The sequence below is a fragment of the Notechis scutatus genome, chromosome 4, assembly GCF_049901735.1.
Source record: "Notechis scutatus isolate UNSWTSFEM ecotype Mainland chromosome 4, rNotScu1.2, whole genome shotgun sequence".
Classification (NCBI taxonomy): Eukaryota; Metazoa; Chordata; class Lepidosauria; order Squamata; family Elapidae; genus Notechis; species Notechis scutatus.
The window spans coordinates 52,481,425-52,505,137 of NC_142012.1; the positions used below are offsets into that span (position 1 = coordinate 52,481,425).

The 23,713-nt window shown below is 45.6% G+C and overlaps 2 protein-coding genes across 6 annotated transcripts in view; one reads left to right on the plus strand and one right to left on the minus strand.

Moving 5' to 3' along the window:
• Positions 1-373: 373 nt before the first annotated feature.
• GNPDA2 (glucosamine-6-phosphate deaminase 2) lies at positions 374-14,244 on the plus strand. Of its 3 annotated transcripts, none has more exons than XM_087963483.1 (7): positions 374-483; positions 3,756-3,901; positions 6,302-6,403; positions 8,030-8,212; positions 9,023-9,207; positions 10,407-10,581; positions 12,407-14,244. In XM_087963483.1, the coding sequence occupies exons 2-7, from the start codon at positions 3,778-3,780 to the stop codon at positions 12,466-12,468; spliced, it is 831 nt and encodes a 276-aa protein (XP_087819609.1). In that variant the 5' UTR covers positions 374-483; positions 3,756-3,777; the 3' UTR covers positions 12,469-14,244. The 3 variants fall into 3 exon arrangements, with proteins under 3 accessions (XP_087819609.1, XP_026545066.1, XP_087819610.1); XM_026689281.2 differs by having other exon boundaries at positions 375-508; positions 3,734-3,901; XM_087963484.1 differs by having other exon boundaries at positions 380-508.
• Positions 14,245-14,715: 471 nt separating this feature from the next.
• The window catches only part of GUF1 (GTP binding elongation factor GUF1), a 32,799-nt gene continuing 23,801 nt past the window's right edge, over positions 14,716-23,713 (minus strand). For all 3 annotated transcript variants that reach the window (XM_087963479.1, XM_087963482.1, XM_087963481.1), the window contains exons 14-18: positions 23,152-23,285; positions 21,511-21,612; positions 19,413-19,532; positions 17,522-17,558; positions 14,716-16,778 (exon numbers count right to left, since the gene is read on the minus strand). In XM_087963479.1, coding sequence (XP_087819605.1) covers positions 16,641-16,778; positions 17,522-17,558; positions 19,413-19,532; positions 21,511-21,612; positions 23,152-23,285 — 531 coding nt within the window. In that variant the 3' untranslated portion in view covers positions 14,716-16,640. The remainder of the gene's footprint in view (positions 16,779-17,521; positions 17,559-19,412; positions 19,533-21,510; positions 21,613-23,151; positions 23,286-23,713) is intronic.

A 23,713-nucleotide genomic window follows, 5' to 3' on the forward strand; every position in this document is an offset into this window, starting at 1 on the left:
CTTTCCTTTCCTTCCATTTTTCCTCCTTTCTTTCCTTTCTCTCTCCCTAACTTTTTCTTCCTTTATCTATTTTTTCTTTCATTTTTTCTCTTTCTCTTTTTCCTTCTTTCTCTTCCTAGTTCCCTTCCCTCCTTTTTCCTCCTTCCATTTTTCCTTCTTTCTCTTCCTATCTTTTCCTTCCCTCCTTTTTCTATTTTTCTTCCTTCCATTTTGCCTTCATTTTTCCTCCTTCCTATCTTTTTCTTCTTTCTCATTCCCTCCTTCCTCCTTCCACCACCTCCTAAAAGCCTAGGCAAACTCTCCCACCCAGCGCGCCGTTGCCTTCCACTGGCCCGTCCTGCGCACGCGCGATGCTTTCTTCGGCTCTCCTCTCTCTCTTGGGCGGCGTGATGCCAGCCGCGGGAGCTGGAGTGGGCGGGGCTCGTCCCGGAAGCCTTGGCCCCGCCCTCCCTCGCAGGATCCTGGGCGCCTCCTTACCGCCAGGTGAGCTCCCAAAGGCGGCAGGACGGTGGGTTGAATATTTTTTTTTTGCGGAGAGGGAGGGCGAGCGTGACTGGGCTTTTACAAGCATCCTTAATGCAAGCATGAACGGGTGAAGAAGCTTGGAAATCCTGGCCGGGGCTGGGTAGGTGGAGGGGTGGAATTGGTGGGTGGGTAGTTAGGTGGGTGGAGGGTAGAGTAGAATGTAGATGGATAGTTGGAGGGATAGTTGGTAGGTGGGGTGGAGTAAGTGGGTGGGTGGGTAAGTAAGTAGGTGGGAGTGGACTAAGTGGTTGGTTGGAGGGGTAGGTAGGTAAATGGGGTGGAGTTGGTGGGTGGGTGGAGGGATAGGTAGGTAGGTGGGGGTGGAGTAGGTGGGTGGGTGGAGGGATAGGTAGGTAGATGGGGTGGAGTAGGTGGTTGGTTGGTTGGTGGAGTAGGTGGGGGGTGGAGATTGGTGGGTGGGTGGAGGGATAGGTAGGTAGGATGTAGGTGGGGTGGAGTAGGTGGGTGGGTGGTGGGATAGGTAGGTAGGTGGTGGTGGAGTAGGTGGGTGGGTAAGTAGGTAGGTGGTGGTGGAGTAGGTGGGTGGTCGGAGGGGTAGGTAGGTAGGTGGAGTGGAGTAGATGGGTGGTTGGAGGGGTAGTTAGGTGGGTGAGGGTGGAGTAGATGGGTGGGTGGAGGGATAGGTAGGTAGGTGGGGGGTGGAGTAGGTGGGTTGGTGGAAGAGTAGGTGGGTAGGTAGGTGGGGTGGGGTAGGTGGGTGGGTTTCCTTTGCATTGCACATCGCATTGCCCTCTTCCCCTTCTGAAAGTGAGCAGCGCCTGGGCTGAACGTGAACTTGCAAGAGCAGCTTTCTAAAAAGGGGTACCTCTCGAGAGGGTTGTCAAGAAGCCGAGGAAGCTTCTGCAGGATGAGAAGCGAAACCTCTTCAAAGAAAAACCAAAAATGCCCAGTTGCCTCTTGGGGTGGGTGGGAACAACCATGACCTGGAGGGCTGAAAATCTCCAAGGACAGCCCTAAAGTGTTGTCCTACAACTCCCATTATCCCCAGAGAGGAGTCAGGTGTATCGGGAAGAAGAAATGACCGATGGATTGGAATCCCCTGATCCCAAATGAGTTTATAGTTTTGCTTTTTTCCCTCTCCTTTCTTTCTTAATAAACAGGAATTGGGATGAGGTATCCAGGATTGTCACTTTGGAAACTGGATGAAATCCAGCTCTCTTGACATCTGTAGATCTTTATTTTTTATATGGTAGTAATGGGTGGTAATAAAAAACCAGAAGATTTTGGGATTCAAATTTATAAGGGCCTTTAGAAGGTGCTCTGATTGAAATCTACTCACTCTGGGTTCTCTTAGATTCAGAAGAGAGATCTGAAAGTCTAGGGAAAGATAAACCACAAAATCATGCCTTATAATAAAATTAGCTCGATATCCGTGCTTCACTACGAAACTATGTGCTCGGGCTTAGTTTTTGGGGAGGAAAATAAGGGGAAAAAAATTCTGCCTCTGCCTACCGGCATCCATTGGTATTCCTCTGGCTAGCGTCCTGTCAGTGTGTGTGAGACTGGAGGACTGGTGGAAACTGAAAGAGTATTTGCTGTGTGAGCAAGGAGGAGACAGCAAGGAGCCTGGGTGTGGCTTAGCTCAACTGTTCTGTACTAAAGCTGCTTGGTGATGTGAAACTAAGACTGAAACTGAAACTCCTCTCCTCTGCTTGGGTTTTGCATTTGGAAGAGATTTCTTTTCAGGTGGGGAGGGGGAGTAGAACTCCTTAGCATCAGAGCATGTTAATAATAATAATATAGGAAATACTAAGGCTCTGATGGTCATTTGGAAAAATCCTTTCTTAATGAGCCCTTAGAAGCCAAGAGGAACATAGGTGCCAAATTTCAAGTTTGTAGGCTTTACGGTTCTGGAATTTTTGCGATGATGCGTGGGGGGGTATTTCGCTTTTTATATATAGATTAATTAACAATAGTTGTGCATTAGGACTTTGCTGTCTGCCTGTCTTGCTCCAAAGCCTCCAGATTTTCATTACCTGAATCCATAACATTGCCTAATTTATTTGCCATTTTAAAAATGTAAATTTCGGAAATCCTTCCAGGAGAAAAATATCGGCTTGTGGAGATAGTTGCTTTTCAGTCGATTCTGATCAATCTGGCTGCCATAATTATAATCAGAACAGATAAAGATTTCTATTGCTATTGTTCCATGGGGTTGCTTGTTCATGATCTTTTCCTGCAGTGGGTGCCATTATTTTTTTGACAGAGGTTGATGTAGTTTTATCAAGATATTTGTATTTTTCGACAAGAACCTAGTTTGAAGGCAATATTCTTTCTGGTACATTTCTGCAGCCTTTTTAAAATGTGCTATTTATTGCTGAGCTTTAAAAAGAGGAAGGAAATTCACACCATGTGAAGCTTCTGTTTTTTTCTGGCAAAAGAACAAAAAATAATATTCATAGTTTCATAATTTGGGAAAAATACCTGGTTCTCCTCAATTTGTCATGCCCCTGTTGGAATCTGACTTGGAGGAGGAAGCTGAACAGCTGACAGGGAGTAGGAGTGTGGCTCTGTTGGCTGTGGAAGAAACTGGGGAAGGGCAAAGGCTGGCTGGGCAGAACAGGGGAGAGGTAGAGCAAGGGAGAGGGAGTTCAGAGGAAGACCCAGGCCCACCCCCTCTTCATTCTAGGGCACGCAGGGAGGAACAGAGAAGGGAGCAACGTGGGTTGCGTGGCTTACGGGGGAGGAAAGGGCCCTGATTCCCTTCATTAGCCATACCTGGGGATGGAGTTTAAAGGAGAAGCAGTTGGGAGGGGCATTTGTCGGGAACAAATACTGAATTCATCTAGAGTTGAGAGTTGCGGCCTGCAAACCTGGCCTTCCACCTGACTGTTTGAATTAGTGCCATGCTCCTGTGTGTTTATCTTGCCTTGCTGGAATTATTGCCATGATTCTTCACTTTTTGGATTCATTATCTTGCCCTGATGGAGTGATTGATTGCAGTTAGTCTATTTACACTGTTTGGACTGGAGTATCTGCAGCCAGAGGCTGCTGCAGGATAATGGGAGAGCTTTTCTCCAGGCCGGAGAGTAACTGGGACGTTGGAGGCAAAGTTGGGGCCAATAAAGGGACTCATACCTGTTCTCTGGCTGTGTTGCCTTCGTGCCACGCCCCGGGTCATCACAGGAGCGTTGTCCATGCTAAAAGATGCTTGCTTGAATAACCATCACCTTGGGTTCTCCCACAGCTTCAGTTGTGTGTTGCTTCAGGGGCAACTGTAATCTCAACAGGATGAGGCTTGTCATCCTAGAAAACTACGATTTGGCGAGCGAATGGGCTGCAAAATACATCTGTAACCGCATCATTCAGTTCAAACCTAACCAAAGCCGATATTTCACCCTTGGCTTACCAACAGGTAATTAATTTTCTTCTCTCCCTCTGTCTGTCTGTCCCTCTCTGTTCTCTATTTTTGCTCTTGTCGATAAGGAGGAATTAATGGTTTAGCGGGTTGGCTAGATTTCACTCATCAGGTGCTTGAGTAAAACCTGGAGTAAATTTAGGAAACAAATTGTGCATTTCCAGAGTTGTGACTTTGTTTTCTCCATATTTCCCTTCTCTTGTCTTGTCCTACGTTCAGTTCTTGGAATCTGCTAGCTCAGTGGTGGCCAACCAGTGGGCTGGGGACCACTGGTGGTCCATGAGAAAATTTTCTTGGTCTGCAGAGAAATGTCACCCCCAAAGCACCCCCCCCCCAAAGCAATTAATCCAGGATGCGTGGGAACACAAGGTTTGCATCACTTGCATTGCAGACAACACAAGATAGTGAGGGGAGGGGGGAAAGGGAGGAAGGGGAACTTGCCCCACTCACTCCACAGGCCACCGGGCTGTTTCTTTCTGTTTCTTTCTTCTTCTGCCTTTGTCTGCACGCAAGGAAAGCAGCAAAAGTCTTTCTTTCTCTCCCCCAAACTCCACCAGAAATAAGTCTTTGGGACCCTGCAAGGCCTCCTGCTCCAAGAGGCTGTGCCGGTGCGACAAGTCTCACAAAGACTCATTTCTGGTGGAGTTTGGTGCAGAGAAAGAAAGACTTCTGCTGCGTCTGCTGTTTTCCTTGCATGAAGCCAAAAGTCTCTCTCTCTCTCTCTCTCTCTCTCTCCCCCTGAGAATGGAGCTGGAAACGGTATCCTGTGATCCCAAATAAAGAATGATCGATCAATAGGAAAACAGGGTAGGGAATTTTCCTGCAGACTTTTTTTGGGATTTTCCCAGGGTCTCTGGTCTGCAGGATTTAAAATTATGAGTTTGGTGGTCCTGAGGTCCAAAAGGTTGGCGATCCTTGGATGTCTCCCACTTCCTCAACAGTTAGAAGTGGGGAAAAACACCCAAAGGCCATATTACGTTGTTTCTGCTCTCCCCTGCTACAGGTAGTCCTTGACTTACGACCAGAAGGGAGCCCAACATTTCTGTAGCTAAGCGAGACATCTGCTAAATGAATTTTGACCCATGTTATCAGCTTCCTGGCCACGGTGGTTAAGCGAATCGCGGCAAGTTGATAAGTTGGTAACCTGGTCGTTAAGTGGCTTCCCCCCCTTGACTTTGCTCACCAGAAGTTCGCAAAAACAACAACATGTGACCCCCCAGGACACTGTGACCGTCATAAACACAAGTCAGTTGCCAAGCATCTGAATTTTGATCATGTGACTGTGGGGATGCTGCGAAAGTCATTAACTGTGAAATATGGTCATCACCAGTCACTTTTTTTCAGTGCCGTCGTAACTTTGGACGGTCATTAAACAAACTGTTGTAAGTCGAGCATTACCAGTAATCAAACAAGCAAGGCTTGAGAAGTGATTAGAAAGTTACTTATTCCTTAGAAATTGTGGCCAGTTCTCCGGGTTTCTATGCTGTCCTCTTCTTCTCTGCTCCTGCACGATCTTATCCCAGTCAGCTCATCTCTTCAGGGTGGCCATATTGATCACCGCTACAGCTGTCTTCGGGAAAGGGAGTATTGCCAAGCCAGGGAGGGGAAGATGTGGCTCACTGAGACCCAGCTGGCGGTCTCCCCCTTCTTTGCCACCTCTACGGGGTGGCTTCGGCCCCAAATCAGGTTGATCGGGGCCCTCTGACAGTAGAGCATGAACGGAAACCGTGGATGATCGCGGATTTTGGTCCGTCGGCGAGGGAGTCCAGCCGGAACAGAAAGGGAGGGGGGAGCAGTGCAGAAGCTTGCAAACCGAAAGTGCATTCCACAAATGTTTTCAAAGATAGTAACAAGGTGACTGAAGTTTCTGCCGGGCAAAATTCTAACTGGAGAGCCTGATTGATAACTCTGGGCTATGGACGTGTCCCGTTGGAGAATATGAATTACAATACACCCAGGGGGTGGAGGGAAAACCAGGGTCAAAGGTGACAATGAATGATGTGCCTCAGAGTCAGCTACATCCAGGCAGTGCCGGCATGTTAACTCCTAATAAATCTTTAAGCTTTGAAAATCCAGCTAGAGACTCATGATTTAAATGGGGGTAACTGCTGGAGCCCTGACATAATAGCTGGACTTGTGATCGAATCCATCTTTTGCAATTCGAATTACAAGATACTTTTCTTAGGGCAGGGGGTTGGCAACCTTAAACACCCAAAGAGCCATTTGGACCCGTTTCCCTACAGAAAACGGGCCAGGCGAGGAGTGACTGGGACGGGTTGGGAGGGGCTAGCCAGTGGTAGGATCAGCCGATAGGGAGCCACATGCAGCTCCAGAGCCACGGGTGGCCGATCCCGGTCTAAGTGCATAAGATAATGAAAAACCATTCGCTCGATGCAGGAAGCACGCCTTTGGGATGCTACCAGAAACTGATAGACTATCACAAAAGGGGAGACCTCTCTTTTAAATATGTGAAGACATTCAACATGGATGAATACGTAGGTAAGTTGTTGTTGTTTTTAAGCATGCCTTTATTTGTGACAGGGGCCCATATTTACAAATCAGAATCAGAATAGAGCTGCAGGGGATCTTGGAGGTCTTCTAGTCCAGCCCCCTGCCCAAGCAGGGGACCCTCTACCACAGTGATGGCGAACCTGTTTGTTATGGCATGCCGAAAGCACACGTGCGTGTGCCAGCATCCACAATGCAATGCACCCCCCAGCTGATTTTTGGCCCATTTGAGGCAGTTTTCGCCCTCCTGGAGGCTCAAGGGAAGAAACTGCGGCCTCGGGAGGCCAAAAAACGGGCCTTCTGAAAGTGCCCGTTTTCAGCCTCCAGAGGGCCTCTGGAGTCCAGGAGAGGCCGTTTTCGCCCACCCGGAGGCTCAAAGGAAGCCTCTGCAGCCTCGGAAGGCTGAAAAACGGGCCCGTTTCGGCACTTCCGGTATTTCCGGAAGGCCCATTTTTCAGCCCCCTGAGGCTGCAGAGGCTTTCCTTCAGCCTCCAGGAGAGTGAAAACGGCCCCAAACAAGCTGAAAATCAGCTGGGAGGCGCACACATCTGCAGTGCAGGTAAGTTTGGCTGGGGCTCATGTCCCCGTAAAAATGGCTCTGTGTGCCACAGGTACCATAAGTTCGCCATCATGGCTCTACCATTTCAGACAAGTGACTGGCCAGACTCTTAAAAATCTCCAGTGATGTGGCATCTACAATTTCTGAAGGCAACTTCTGTCCCACTGGTTGATTGTCCTCACTCTTAGGAAGTTTCTCCTTAATTCCAGTTTGCTTCTCTCCTTGGTTAGCTTCCATCTGTTGTTTCCTGCCTTGCTTTCTGGTGCTTTGGAAAATAATTTGACCCCCTCCTCTCTGTGGCAGCCCCTCAAATACTGGAATCCTGCTATCATGTCCCCCTCAGTCCTTCTTTTTCTTAGACTAGCCAAACCCAAATCCTCCCAAAAATTCAACGTTGGACAGAGCAGAGGTGGGATTCAGCCAGTTTGGACCAGTTCTGGAGAATCGGTAGCGGAAATTTTGAGCAGTTCGGAGAACTGGCCAATCCCACCTCTGACTGGCCCCGCCCCCATCTATTCTCTGCCTCCCGAGTCCCAGCTGATCGGCTGGGTCTCCTTTGGTTGCCCTGCACAGGAGAATGGATCTGGAAAACAGGTTAGTGGGCTGGGGAGGGAATGGGGATTTTGCAGTAACCTTCCCCTGCCACACCCACCAAGCCACGCTCACCATACCACACCTTGGCCACCAAGCCACACCACACCCACCAAGGCATGCCCACAGAACCGGTAGTAAAAAAATGCCCACTGGGACAGAGTGGTCTGCCTCAATCAGTTCCATGTCCCTTTAAATTTCCTTTGTATGATTATTATGTTGTATATGTTTTATTTTTACTCATAAACATTTTGAATACAGTGTATTGTCAGGGCACATCACTTACAGAAATAGGGAGAAAACAGAGATATTAATATGTATACTAATAACAGTAATAGTGGTGTAGCAGAGTCATTTTAACCTAGAGTTCTCTTTATATTAGCTTGTTTAGAATTCTGTTAATGATACCAACGTGTTTATAACTATTATGAAGTCCACGAATTAAAACAGCTCTGCTTTGGTTCCAGGGCTTCCGAGAAATCATCCAGAAAGCTATCATTCTTACATGTGGAACAATTTTTTTAAGCATATTGATATAGATCCAAACAACGCTCATATTCTCGACGGGAATGCGCTGGATTTAAAAGCCGAGTGTGATGCCTTTGAAAAGAAAATAGAAGAATCTGGGGGGATAGAGTTGTTTGTTGGAGGTGAGGGTTTTTTGGGGGGGTGGCTTAAGTGAAAACGGAAACTTATCAGTGAGTAATCTAATTAGTACAGGATACTATTTAAGTATCTGTGATGACCCAAAGGGGCCTGGCACAAAAGCAACACAGTCAGATAATCAGCAAGAGTCCCTTTATTAGCTCCAACTTCACCCCAATGTCCTGGTTACCTTCTGGACTAGAGAAAAACTCTCCCAGGAATAGCCTTTGGCTGCAGAGAATCAAGTCCAAAACGTGGTCAACAAAAACTGTAACTATAAGTCCAAACAAGCCAAACTGAAGTAATCAGTTTGGTAGGGCAGGAGCAAGAATTCCAGATGTGAAGGCACGGCAATAACTCAACACAGTTGGGAAGACGCCAGGAACACAGATAAGCAAAGTCAACACAAGATAAACTCACATTTGCTCCCAGCAGCTGCTGCACTCAGCATGCATCTGTTTTGAACTCTTCCCAGGTGTGCCTAATGAAGGGAATCAGGGCCCTTTCCTCCCCCGTAAACCCATGTTGCTCTCTTTTCCTTTCCTCCCTGTGTGCCCTAGAATGAAGAGGGGGGTGGACCAGGGTCTTCCTCTGAATTCCCTCTCCCTTATTCTACCTCTGCCCTGCTCTGCCCAGCCGGACTTTGCCCTTCCCCAGTTTCCTCCACAGCCAACGGAGCCCCTGTTGGCTGTTCATCTTCCTCTTTGGATTCAGATTCTAACAGGGGCATGACAGTATCATTCCTTAGAGCAGGGGTATCAAACTCAATTTCATTGGGGGCTGCATCAGGGTTTGCTGTTTGTCGTCTTTCCCAGGCATTGGCCCAGATGGTCACATCGCTTTCAACGAGCCGGGATCCAGTTTGGTGTCAAGAACAAGATTGAAAACACTCGCCATGGATACCATTCTGGCAAATGCAAAATACTTTGATGGGGATTTATCAAAGGTCCCAACTATGGCTTTAACAGTTGGCGTGGGAACAGTCATGGATGCCAGAGAAGTAAGAACATCAGTCTTTATACTTGCATTTTTTTTGAAACGTGTCTGAAAACTGGAGTGCTATATAAGTCATGTCCTTTAGTATTAGCGTATTACAAATCATCATCTTTTAATGACCCCATAATCCCTTGTGGGGTGGAGTCTAGGCAACTGAATGGAACTAGCAGAGTGTTTTTAATGGCTGGACGCCTTTCCTGTTGCCAGTACGGAGTTTTGTTCAGCAGATATATCCTCATTGTGCCCAGAGAGAGAAATATCTGCTTCTACCTAGGATCGAACTCACAGCCTCCTGATTGTGAGACGTGAGCTCCACCTCTAGGCCACCGCAGCACTCTAGTGTATTACAAATGTCCATTACTAAATGTCTATGTCAGACGTGGGGAACCATATGGCCTCTTTGTGACATGTGGACTTCAACTCCCAGAATTCCTGAGCCGGCCATTTTAACATCTTAAGACTCAGGATATGTGATGACCCGGGGTGTGGCACAAAAGCGACTAAGTCAGCAAAGCAGGTAATGGTCCCTTTAATTTCTCCAACTTTGCCCAAGAACAGTTTTTAAAGGGAAGAAATTCAGTCCGAACCCAGAGTACATATCAATTATAAATAAAACCCAACACAAACCACACTGCAGCAATTAACGAGACAGGGCAGGATAAGGAGTTGCCGAACTCAAAAGACGTGACAAAGATAATGCATGCTTTGCTTCCAGCAAGGTGCTGTGTGCAAACACCCTTTATATCCTGTTTTCCCAGCTGCAGCTAATGAAGGGAATCAGGGCCTTTTTCTCCCCCGTAACCCATGTTGCTCCCTTCTCCATTCCTCCCTGCGTGCCCTAGGATGAAGAGGGGTGGGTCTGGGTCTTCCTCTGGATGCCCCTCCGACCTGTGCCCTTCCCCAGTTTCCTTCACAGCCACCAGGGCCACACTCCCACTCCCTGTCAGCTGTTCAACCTCCCCCCTCGGAATCAGATTCCAACAGGGGCATGACAGGATGTAAGACAGAGGTGGGGAACCATGTGGCCCCTTTATGACTTGTGGACTTTAATTCCAGGATTTCTGGGAGTTGAAATCCACAAGCCTTTCAAGCGGCCAAGGTTGGACACCCCTGACTTAGTACATCTTCTAATGGCGATGGAGGGATGCTGCTTTCATAGTTGCTCGCTGAACTCTCTGCTTCCATTCATGCTTGGTCTTCCAGGTCATGATTCTTATCACGGGGGCACACAAGGCCTTCGCCTTGTACAAGGCAATCGAAGAAGGGGTCAACCACATGTGGACTGTTTCTGCCTTCCAACAACATCCCCATACCATCTTCGTGTGTGATGAAGACGCCACTTTAGAACTCCGCGTTAAAACGGTGAAGTATTTTAAAGGTGAGTGCCATCCTATTGGAGGAACTGCGCATGGATGATCTGGAGAAAAGAAGGACTAGGGCTGGCGGTATCTCAGGGTCTTCCAGTATTTGAGGGGCTGCCCCAAAGAGGAGGGGGTCCACTTATTTTCCAAAGCACCTAAAGCAGTGGTGGCTAACATTTTTGGGCTCCCTATGCCAAAAATTGTGTGCGCGCTTGCACGCTCGCACTCGCGTGCCAGCACCCAAGAAGGCAATGCGTGCCCCCCATACCCCCTACGAAATCCCCACCCACCGTAATGAGTAATCCTCACCCACCCACCCACCCCTGCCGCCCTCTTACCTCCACTATGCCTCACAGCTGATTTTCGGCGCTTTGAGGCCTTTTTTGGCCTCCAAGAGGCTTGAGGAAGGCTTCTGCAGGCTTTGCAGGCCGAAAAATTAGCCCTGTTTCATCACTTCTGGTATTTTCGAAAAAAACAGGAAGTGATGAAACGGGGCTAGTTTTCGGCCTACAAAGCTTGCTGAAGCCTGCAGAAGCCTTCCTCAAGCCTTTGGGAGGACAAAAAAGGCCTCAAACCAGCCAAAAATCAGTTGTGAGGTGCGCACATGCCCAATGAGGTAAGTTTGCCTGCAGCTCATGTGCTGGCACAAATGCCTCTGCGTGCCACCTGTGGCACCCGTGCCATAGGTTCGCCATCATGGACTAAAGGCAGGCCAAGAAACAAGGAATGAAAACTCACCAAGGAGAGAAGCAACCTGGAATGAATGAAACCCTTTACCAAGATTGGAACAGCTGTTCCAGATGTTATGGGAGTTGAAAATTGACATTGCAATTACGTGTAGTAGTTCCCAACTTAGAACAGTTTGTTTAGTGACTGCTTGAAGGTACAATGGCACTGAAAAAAGTGATGCACCATTTTTCACACTTACTGCATCTCCGTGGTCACATGACTTACATATGCTTGACAACTGCCTCGTGTTTATGACGGTTGCGGCCTTGTGTGACCTTTTGACAAGCGAAGGCAATGAGGAAGCCAGTGTCATGACCTTGTTAGAATCGGACTGAGGGAGAGGAGGAACAGCCGACAGGGAGTGGAAGTGTGGCTCCAGAGGTTGTGGAGGAGGCTGGGGAGGGGCAGAGGCCAGCTGGGTAGTCAGAGGAAGAACCAGGCCCATCTCCTCTCCATCCCAGGGCACTCAGGGAGGAACGGAGAAGGAAACAACTCGGCTTACGAGAGAGGAAGCGGCCATGATCCCACTGATTGGTTGTAGCTGCGGAGAATAGTATATAAGAGAGACGATTACAACACAGCATTGCCAGAAGCAAAGTATGTTTTATTTTGGGCTGAAGTTATCTTGGTTGGCGTCCTTTTAACAGACTGTGCCTTGTTATCTCCTTGAAGTTGGTAATTACTTATCCTGGTCCATTGTGGAAATTCCTTCATTGTAGTTTGTTTTGGTTTTTTATTTCACCTCTGTCTGCTCATTAAGTTCGGACTGTATTGCTTTCTTTTGAAGACTAGTTTTGAATATGTTTTATCTCCAGCAGAGAATTATTGAACAGTGGGGCCAAGTTGGAGGCATTAAAGGACATTTATTTACATTTTGGATTTTGTTACATTTGTGTTACACTCTGGGTCATCACAGCTAGATTCACTCACTTAAAAACTGCAGGGAAAGGTGTAAAATGAAGCATGGCTCGCTTAACAAATGCCTCGCTTAGCGAGATACGTTTTGGGCTCAATTGCCGTTTGTTAAGTCTGGAACTACCTGTATGACAAACAGATTAACGTTAACTAGCAATATGACTAACACAGATTTATGTTTTTTTTTCTCTCTCCAAGGTTTAATGCACGTGCACAACAAGCTGGTGGAACCTCTATGTAGCATGAAAGAGCAAAACTGATGGACAGAACCACACCGGCGCATTGTTGGTGGTGGGGGACCCCGGCCGTGTGTTTTGGGGAGCAGAATCACTAGGGCAAACTGCGGAACCTTGGCTAAAACCAAGCATCTTTTTGCAATCCAGGGCTTGTGCGTTTTCCTCACGGTCCAAAATGGGCGTGTTAACATTCCTCTCTATGCTGTCAAAAGCCTTTTTTTCCTCGTCTCCCCCCGCCCCCACACTTTTGTGTATTTACAGGGTCTGAAATGATGCAACAGTTCAAAGTTGAGAAGCTCAAAACCAGTTGCTCAGGGAGAAGAATTTAACCTTCTGGCAGGGGGTCTTTGGAGGATGTGTTTTTTTTAAAAAGGACCCCCGAGGGGAGCTGCCCCAGTGTGATTTTGCTTCCACCTTTTTTTAAAAAAAATATTATTATTACTTAATCTTTAGTGAGATTCACAGCCTTTGGGGCTGGTTGGTAGCTCAACAGCTCGAGTCCTAATCAAGGACCTAGGAAATGTTCAGGTAGTGTCGGAGGATATAAGCTGTTCCAAGTAGGGTGGCTTTTTGTAGAATCAGGGTATCCAAGTCTGATAAATTCAGGATTTAGCCAGGTAGCTCTTTAGGTGTTGCTCCAAGGGCTCCAATTACAATGGGGATAACACACGATTTCTTTTTCCAAAGTCGCTCAATTTCAATTTGTAAGTCCCGATACTTTGTGATTTTTTTCTTGCTGCGTGTCTTCAATTCGTGCATCCCCAGGTATTGCAATGTCAATGAACCAAACCTTTTTCTTTGCAACTATTGTTATGTCAGGTGTGTTGTGAGCCAAATGCTTACTACTACTATTATTATTACGTGGGAAGGGGGCTTCAATAACCATCTGGGCTTTTCCCTATTGCACCCTCCAGGCTCTGTGGCTGGAATAGAAACTCTTCCTTGGATGCCTTTAGATCTTGGCCTCTGGACAGTGATTTGTAACAGAGAAGCAAGGACTTTACAATTAGGTGTTTCTACACACTTCAAATCTATCCCTTCTTCCCTGGGAATAGGGTGCAGGAGAGTATGAGTGGAGTAACTGTCTTGTAAACAATTGTACTTCTCTGAAAGTTTCTGGACAGACAACCTATGTTTTGTTCCATTCATATTTCCTTTTTCTTATCTCTTTCTTTTCTTTCCTTCCTTCCTCTCTCTCCCTTTCTTTTCCTTCTTTCCTTTCTCTCTTCCTCTTTTCCTTCCTTCTTTCCTTTTTCTCTCTTTTTCCTTCCTTTCTCCCTTTTTTCTCTCCCTTCTCTATTTCTTCTTTCCTTTCTCCCTTTTTTCTTTCCCTCTCCCCTCCCTTTTCTCTTCCTCCCTTTCCTCTCTTTCCCCTTTTTTCTTTTTTTCTCTCCCTCCCTCTTCTTTTCCTCTTTCCTTTCTCTCTTTTTCTCCCCCTAATATACCTTAAATGGATATTTATTTCTGCTACAACACTCATTTGAAGGGTGGGGTAGATAATTTGGGCTGTTTCGCAATGTTATTCTTGCCAGAAATGGGCAATGTGTATATTTTGAATGCCATTGCAGCGGTTAAAATCTCCTAAGCCACTGCTCGTTATGACTAGCTAAAGTAAAGGGGCACATTATTGCTTTCTCCTGTGGTTGCCTTGCATTTTTCAAGCGTCTTGTGGATTGAAAAAAGGATGGGAGCTTTTCTGAGGTGTAGGAGGATTCTTTGCAAATGCTTTCTTCACTGTAAATGGGGAATTTTATGGATTTAGTTTCTGGCATTTGAGATTAAAGTTGAAGAAACTGCTGAGGACACAGCCTCCCAATTTCTGTAGGGCTTTGGGGCAAAATGTTACTCTCTATATTTTTCACCCCGTTCTTCCAAAGATTGTGGGAATGAAAGAGTGGAGAAAACAGCAAGAAATCTGCGTGAACAATGTCATTGTTTAAATCATTTGTTTCTTCAACCTTGGCAACTTTTGAAGATTTTGTGGACTTCAAACTCCCAGATTTCCCCACTACGAGGAATTCTGGGAGTTGGGAAGTCCAACCCATTTTTAAGTTGAGAAGCACAGAAACCCACTTGGTCACTTTTAAGATATGGCCAAGTAAACATGGTCTTGTATTTCCCCTCTGCTGAGAAAATAAAACTCCAGCTCCAGAATTTTGTTGCGGTGGATTCTTCAAATGTATGCAAACTGCACCCAAATGGATTGGAAGTCAACATGCTGCAAAGGGGATATGTGGTGACCCAGGGTGGGATACAGAATAAAGTCCCCAAAACAAATGAAGTCCCTTTAATTCCTTCAAAGCTCCAAATATCCTTGACTGGAGACAAAAAACTCCCCCACAAGCAGTTATGGAAAGGAGGAAATGCCATTTAAACTAAAAATGCTTATAAATTATAAAGAGTACAAACAACACAAACCACCCTGAAGCAATTAAGGGAACCAGGCAAGATAAGGGCTTGAAGACATCCACAAATATCGGAACACACACAGGGAAGGACGCCAAACTCAGAGAGAAACGACAGACTAGAGATATGTCCACGCTTTGTTTCCAGCACTGGCCCATACGCATGTCTGTCCTTTTAACCAGTTCTCACAGTGGCGGCCCATGAAGAGGATCAAGACCCTTTCCATCCCTGTAGACCATACCTCTCCGTCTCTCCCTTATCCTCTCCTCCCTGCATGCCCTAGGATGGAGAGGGGCTGGGCCTGGTTCTTCCTCTGACTGCTCAGCTGGCCTCTGCCCTTCCCCACCCTCCTCCACCACCTCTGGAGCCACACTTCCACTCCCTGTCGGCTGTTCCTCCTCTCCCTCAGAGTCAGTGTCCAACAGGGGCATGACAGGATAATTCAATTTATACTCCACCTTAAGATGGAAGTAGTTTTGAAAAAGGCTAAGCAAGCTCACACCAAAGATCCAAAACAGGCAGTCCCTGACTTACGACAATTCATCTAGTGACTGTTTCAAAGTTACAATGGCAAAGGTGGAAAAAAGTAACAATTTTTCCATACTTATGCAGCATCCCCGTAGTCATGTGATGAAGGCCCTTGATAACTGACTCATCTTTATAACAGTGGCCGTGTCCCAGTCACACAACTCCCTTTTGCGACCTTACTAACTTCACGACTTCAGCGATTCACTTAATAAATGGTGCCAAGAAAGGTCGTAAAATGGTGCAAAATTCAACAAACATCTCTGCAAGAGAAATTTTGGGGCTTCGTTGTTGTCGTAAGTCGAGGATTCCTTTAATTTGTACGTCAGGTTTATTTACCTAGAGTAGCAGCCAAGGGATTGCAAATGTCAAGACCTGGATTGTAATCACAATATGGAAAAAGACAAATAGGCACCTCAAAGGCCCAAGGCTACGGTTGTAAAAGATGGCATTCAAAATTGGTTGTAATAGTCTCAGTGTTGTGGCCCGCCAGCAGCCAGTGGAGCTATCAGCAGATTCGGACAGGGAGGAGGTTGGGGAGGAACGTGGGCCAGTCCTGGAGTCTGGGGAAGGCTCTGACGAGGGCTCTGCATCAGAGGCAGAGATGGGGCCAAGGCCGCCTGACAGTTATCATCTGCCTTCGGAGTCAGAGATCAGTGGGGAAGAAGAACAGCTGGAGCCTGTTCCCAGTGTGCGCATGCACCGAGCTGCCAGAAGAAGGGAACAGTTAAGGAACAAGGGTTGACTCGGGAATAAAGGCACAGGTGGATGGTGAATGACCCCTCCCAGAGGGAATAAAGAGGAGCGAAAGGGGAGTGGAGTTTGCAGGAGACAATTAGTTCAATTCATTAAGGTAAAGATCTGTTCCTGACTTCTTGCCAAGTAATTGCCGCTAGAGCGTGGCGTTTGGAAGCTATCGGCCTGGCAGCTCCAAAACTGATAAAGGTCTGCAGTTGTGAAATCTCATGGAAGACTGTTTGCCGGGACTTTGCTGGAGAGGAATTCCCTTTAACCTAAATAAAAGGGGTAAAGGGGTTTTATTGGGATGAGGAGTCGGCTTCATGATTTTGGGAAGCCTAGGTCACTAAATTCGGATGCTAAACTATATTTTAGATTTTTAGTTTTGCTGCTTTATTGAACAGCTCCCATTAGACGTGGTGTCAAATTCGTACACGAATAGATGAGATCCAGTTCAGGGTGATACCCGGTTTGCAAACTGCTGGCTCAACAGTTCTCACCAGCTGGACTCTGCAAACAGCTGGAAGCTATCTGTCAAGCTGCTTCTTGAGAACTTTGATAAAAGCGTCCTTTGGCACCTCTACGTTCCCAATTCTCCTCATCTTCTTCTTCCCTTCAGCTTGCCTCTTCAAAAGCTTCATTTTCCTTGTAATGTCTCCTCCGTACTGTTTTAACAAAACAAAACAAAAAATGTTTCTGGGTTAATACCGATAAAGGAAAATATTTGTAGCTCAGGGCTGAAAGGAAGGGTCCTTGGTGCTTTTTTTGCAGATGTTTCGTGACCCAACTAGGGAACATCATCAGTGATAGAAGGGAGTGGGGTTTGCAGAGAGGAGGAGGACGACGACAACAATTGTGGGGTCTTTGGTGGTCTCTGAATTTGGTTGTTTTCTTGTAGACATTTCATGACCCAACTAGGTAACATCATCAGTGCTAGAAGAGAACACCAGAAGGAAACCCCACTCCGTTCTAGCACTGATGATGTTACCTAGTTTGGGTCGTGAAACGTCTTCAAGAAAATCACCCCGCTGAGAGAGCACCAAGGACTCCATAATCCTTTCCTCTTCTCCACACACCTCACTCCCTTCTGACAATGATGATGTTACCTAGTTGGGTAATGAAATGTCTGCAAGAAAACGACCAAGCTCCGAGATACCAGTCAATGTTGATCCTTCCCGCCCAGCATTGCTCTTATCCTAAATAATAAAAAGTAAGTTAAAAACCATGAGAATTCTATCAAGCACTCCAGGTGAATTTAACCTGAGGTTCAACCTTTAAATGAAGTGGATAAAAATCTTACTTAGGGGGGAAAAAAGTGACTAATTTATATTAAAAAGATTTTTTTTGAAAAAAGGACATACTAAACTCAAGAAAATGAAAATGGAAAAAAAAAAAAAAAGATACTCACACATTTTGCCAGAACATCTTTCCTAAGAGCTTTCACCCTGGAAAATAAAGTGAACCGAGTTGCATTTTAAAAGGATAATACAAAATATTCCATCATTTGAAGTTCTGAAACAACGAATAATCGCTAATTCCATCCTTTTAAACCTCTCTATATGCTGCCTTTGCAATAGGAATGTCTTAAATCAAATGGATAAGGCTCTTTGGCACTGAGCAGCTACTTAATTTAAAAATTAATCTTTCTTCTACTCTTGTTTTCTAGTTTATTTAAAGTTTCCATTTTCATGCTACTGGAATACAATATAATTGGAATTTTTTTCCTTTCAATGGGTTAGAATTGGGGCGACTGAATGGAGCTGAGCGTTTCCTGGCCGGATGCCTTTCTTGTCGCCAATATGGAGTTATACTCAGTGGATATATACTCATCATGCCCAGAGAGAGAAATATCTGCTGCTACCTAGGATTGAACTCTCAGCTCTTGTGAGTTGACTCTTGTGAGTTGACTCTAGACTCTTGCGCCCCTCATATAATTGGATATAGTATACATAATATAATCAGTCACTAAATGAACTGTTGTAAGTTGAGGTCTAACTATATACTCCACCTACTTCTTGATGGGACACATTTCCTTAAAGGCCCAATTTAATTAATTAATTCCCAATCTGAGACACCCACTTTAGAAATCAGGATTATACTGGTAGCCCAAAATCAAACCCAAAATTCATGATGCCCAGTATTCTGACCCAGGCTTCGTAAACCGTAATTATTCACAAACTTGTTTTAAAAACAAAACCTATTTTATTGCAACGCTGGGAATTATTTTCATTCCCAGCCGGAATTAATCTCAAACAGTCCCCTGAGATAAGCACCCACTTTCAGTTCTGTGGAGTGCTGCCAAAAACAGAAGCATCCAATGAACTAGAAAAGAAACCAAACGAAGTACAAAAAAACAACAACCAAAGTACAACGAGCTTCAAGGATGACTCGGAACCGATCTACTTTGCTTCCCGCAAAGGTTTCGTCATCTTGGCCTGACTTTTATCCCTGATGGGAGGGGCAATCACCTCCCAGCACCCCACTCCCAGATGATCCTGGCCCCATCTCTGCATCAGACCGCAGAACCCTCGTCCGAGTCCTCCCCAAACTCCCTGACTGGTCCCCATTCTTCCCCGCTGTCCGATTCTGCTGCCGTCTGCACCGGCTGCTGGCGAACCACAACACCCAGGGAGAAATGTGTTAACTGAGTTTCGCTCCATTTTACGATGTTTTCTTGTCGCCTTTGTTAAGTGAATCACTGCAGTTGTTAAATGAGTAACACATCTGTTAGGCAAATCTGGCTTCACCCTTGGACTTCGCTTGTCAGAAGGTTGCAAAAGGGGGTTCGTGCGACCCCCTCCACCCCGGGATGCTGCAAGCCATTGCAAGTGTGAGTTAGTTGTTAAGCATTCGAGCGTAAAATCACATTGACCACGGGATGCTGCCAACGGTTGTAAGTGTGAAAAACGGCCATGAGTCACTTTTCTTCAGTGCTGTTGTAACTTTGAATGGTCACTAAGCAAGCTGTTGTAAGTCAAGGGAAAACCCTTGCTAATCCACAACAAGGCTGTTACAGCTTATTGTCTTGTATAATTAACTGAAACGGAGGAGGAGGAGAAGAAGAGAAGGAGGCAGCGGAGGAGGAGAAGGAAAGAAGGGGAGGAAGAAGGAGGAGGAGGGGTGGAGGGGAGGAGGAAGAGATAGGAGGAGAAGAAGTAAAAGAAGTAGGAGAGGATGAGAAGAAAAGAAGGGGAGGGGAGGAAGAGGAAGGAGGAGAAGGAGGAGGGGAAGAGGAGGAAGAGGAAGGAGGAGGAGGAGAAGGTTATCTTTTTAAAACCAAGTTAAACATAACGACTTACGTTTCTCTTGCAATGATTTTGTTGCCGAGACCTGCCTGGATAGCTATTTCAAACATTTGCCTTGGAATGAGGTCTCTTAATCGCTCGCACATAGATTTACCAACAGAGTAGGCTTTCTCTCTGGAAAAGAAGTAAGAATGGGTCAGTCCTGGGTCTTATTCCAAAGGACATCAACAGTGGACATCAGGATTGGGGTGATAAAGGTCCTAAGCCCAAGAACCATGTTAAAAAAAAGCTTCCCGCCAGGATTCAGTTCTTTGATTTGCTTATACGCACAATAGACAAGAATCTTGCCAGACTTTACTACGCTCATCCCTACCCACAGACCCTGGAAGGTGGGAGGAAGCGATGGCAGGTAGTCCTCAACTTACGACCCCAATTGAGCCCCAAATGTGTGTCGTTAAGGGAGAAACCTGTTAGGCGAGTTTTGCCCCTTTTTCATGACTTTTCTTGCCAGAGTTCTTAAAGGGAAACAATGCATTTGTTCAGTTAGTGAATCTGGATTCCCCATGGATTTTGCGTGTCAGAAGGTTGCAAAAGGCAACTGTCATAAATATGAGTCTGTCGCCAAACATCTGAATTTTGATTTGGAGGGATGCTGCAATGATTGTAAGTGTGAAAAACGGTTGTAAGTCACATTTTCCAGTGCTGTCGTTAACTTCGGTCACTAAACGAAGTGTTGTAAGTTGAGGACTGCCTGTATTCAAATGGTAAGCTTCCCAATACGGATTTAAAAAACATATGATATTTTCCGTTTGAGCTTAAAGGTAAAGGTTCTGCTCCTTGCACATACGTACTAGTCGTTTCTGGCTCTAGAGGGCAGTGCTCATCTCCGTTACACAGCCAAAGAAGAGCCAGCGCTGTCCGAAGGACATCTCCGTGGTCACGTGGCTGGCATGACTCAACGCCGAAGGCGCACGGAACGCTATTACCTTCCCACCAAAGGTGGTGCCTATTTTTCTACTTGCATTTTTTACATGCTTTGGAACTGCTAGGTTGGCAGAAGCTGGGATGAGTAACGGGAGCTCACTCCATTATGCAGTGCTAGGGATTCGAACCGCTGAACTGCTGACTTTTCTGATTGACAAGCTCAGCATCTTAGCCCCTGAGCCACCGCATCCCTATATTTGAGCTTGGAGAAGGCTAAATCAACACAATTGGACCCAGAGAAAGATTGAAACTGTGAGACAGACAATGTCTGTGTATCAAAAAACCGAGAATGTAAAGAAAGACAGTTGTAGGTTATAAACAAATCCAGCAAATCGCCCTTAAAATAATTAAAATTTCTCCAATCCAAATAAATTTCACAGCATTCTTGTTACGTTACTTATCATTCATACTTCACAGGTTATGTGTGTAACAATTTAAATTTTCAATTGCAAGGATGTCTAGGTGTTTTTTTTACCTCCAGGAATACCGTTTCCCTGAAAATACGACCAACCCCGAAAGTAAGTCCTAGCTTGATTTTTACACGTGCGCCCAATATAAGCCCTTCCCCAAAATAAGCCCTAATTAAGATCCCGCCCACTCCAGAGTGGATGAGTAAAAATTAAGCTAGGGTAGGGATGGGGGGGTGGGGCTGCCCTACTACTTACCTTTGGATAGTTGTAGCCAGGTCTCACACACCCCAACATCTGCCTCGCTGACCCATTTCTTTGACAAGGCTTTCCTGAAGGCCTCTGTGGCTAAAAACAAAGCTCAGGATCGATCCAGAGCTCAGTTATCGGCTGCAGAGGCCTTCAGGAAAGCCTTGCCGGCCGCAGAAGAAGAAGTTCCTGAAGGCCTCTGACAGCAAAAAGGAGACTCGGGGCGATGTGCACAAGTGAGGTTAGTCAGTGGATTGACATCCCCCGAAAATAAGACCTGATGCCTTTTTGGGTGGCAAATATATATATTTAAGACAGGGTCTTCTTTTTGGGGAAACAGGGTAAAACGCATGGAAAATGAATAGGTGGTTTGGGTAGTTTATTCAGATGATATTAGGATTTGAAATGGTTATAGGGTCTCCTGCTTGAGCAGGGGGTTGGACTAGATGATCTCCAAATTCTGATTCACGGATTGAATTTTTAAAAAATGAATGTGCACACAATGGACTTACCGAGGTACAATAGTTATCAGCTCTTCCACAGATTTTCCATTTAAAAAAATATCCATTTTGACAAGATCTGCGGGCTGGTATCCTGCGTCTTCATAGTCAAAGCTGAAAACAGAAGAGAGTTCAACTAATGAGCAGTGTGTGTGTGTGTGTGTGTGTGTGTGTGTGTTGGACTAGAAGACCTACAGGGTCCCTTCCGGCTCTATTCCGATTCAACGATGCATCATATGAATAGCGTTCTGAAAGGTACAATTTCTAATGTACACAAGTAGTCCTCTACTTACAACGGTTCACTTAGTGGCCATTCAGTTCACTTAGTGATGGGTTTCCCCGTGGATTGTGCGTGTCAGAAGGATGTAAAAGGGGACGGTATGACATCCCCCCCCCCAGGTGGGACATTGCGCCCATCATAAATATGAGTCGTTTGCCAAGTATCTGAATTTTGATCAGGTGACCAGGGAGAAATTTCAACGGTCGTAACTGTGAAAAACGGTCATAAGTCTTTTTTTTTTCAGTCATGTAACTTTGAACCATCACTAAGTCAACTGTTGTAACTCGAGAACTACCTGTGCATGCATACATGTGTATGGACACGTATCAAAAGTCCTTGTGGCCTTCAATGGATTTGGATATCCTGTGTGTTTCGAGCCCCAGGTAAAAAAAAATCAAATTTTCAAAAAACTAATAGATAATAATCTCGGATGGCAAACCTCAGATAAAGAATGTTTCCAAGCAAATACAACTCAGGCAAACAAAGTCACTAATCTATGGATAAAGGAGGATTAGAGAGGGGAAGTAAACATATGTTAGACTTTAACTAGAGATAATTAATTGTATGGATTACTGTGCTGAACAGTAACGAAAGTTAAGCAGTAACCAATGTTAACCAATGATGGAGGATAACTAAAAATGTATATAAATGCAAGACTACTCCAATAAAGATCATCAGATCATCATCATAATTCAGTTGTTCATGATCAAACAACTCGACTGCCTCGTCATTACAACATTAAACCTGTTCTGACCTCGGCTTCACCAAAACCACGAAGCCGACTCCTCGTCCCAACAAAACCCCTTTTATTTAGACTAATGTGAATTCTTCTCATTCACATCCAGCAAAGTGCCGGCCAATAGTCTTTCAGGAGTGATTTACAATCACAGACCTTTATCAGGCTTGGACAGTTGCCAGGCCAATAGCTTCCAAACGCCACGCTGTAGCAGAAAACACTTGGCAAAGAGTCACAAACAAATCTTCACCCCAATTAAACGAACTAATTGTCTCCTGCAAACACCACTCCCCTTTCGCTCCTCTTTATTCCCTATGGGAGGGACCATTCACCGTCCACCTGTGGCTTTACTTCCAAGTCGACCGTTCCTTAACTGTTCCCTACTCCTGGCAGCTCTGCGCATGTGCACACAGGGAACATGCTCCAGCTGTTCTTCTTCCCCACTGATCTCCAACTCTGAAGACAGCTGATAACTGTCAGACGGCCCTGGCCCCATCTCTGCCTCTGACGCAGAGCCCTCGTCAGACTCCAGGAATGGCCCATGTTCCTCTCCAACCTCCTCACTGTCTGAATCTGCCACCAGCTCCACTGGCCACTGACGGGGCACAACAAAACCATCAGAACTAAGTTAATTTACCTGGCATAACCAGATGACAAGGATTTTAGCGCATCAAAGAAATCCACCACGATTTCATTCAGCGGGAAGAGATAAATCATCATGACTCTGTGTTCATCCATGTACACCATGTCCTTCTGAACCGCTCTTCGAGTCTGAAAAAAACACATAACAGTCTGAGATGAACATCTGAGATAAAAAACTTTTGGCTCAATGTTGGGGAGATGTAACAAATAAAAACCAGCTGGCTTACATTGAAAACTGAACAGAAAGAAGACACAGAATATTATCAAACGTGGGACTTATTTTACCAGCGGTTGGGAAAAAGGGAGTGGAGATTAAAAACAGAATCTGTATCATTAAGCAAATTAAATATTCAGACACAATGATATTTATTAAGCACTAACAAACACAAACAGTAGAAAATTAATAAAATTAATGAAAAATAACAACCAGCTGGGAAATTTAACATAGCAAATGATGCAGTCAGGTTTCTGGTCTACGGAGATTCTCAGTCATCCAGGTTGTCCCAAAGGTGGTTTTTTTTTTCCTTTCTCGACAATAAGTTTTAAAGGTTTAAATT

Bases quoted from the DNA above. Each gene is read 5' to 3' on its own strand.
- GNPDA2 (XM_087963484.1), top strand. From the start codon at position 390: ATGCCAGCCGCGGGAGCTGGAGTGGGCGGGGCTCGTCCCGGAAGCCTT. The intron at 3,902-6,301 runs GTAATTAATTTT...CGCTCGATGCAG, and splicing joins CACCCTTGGCTTACCAACAG to GAAGCACGCCTTTGGGATGC. The intron at 8,213-9,022 runs GTGAGGGTTTTT...CGTCTTTCCCAG, and splicing joins GATAGAGTTGTTTGTTGGAG to GCATTGGCCCAGATGGTCAC.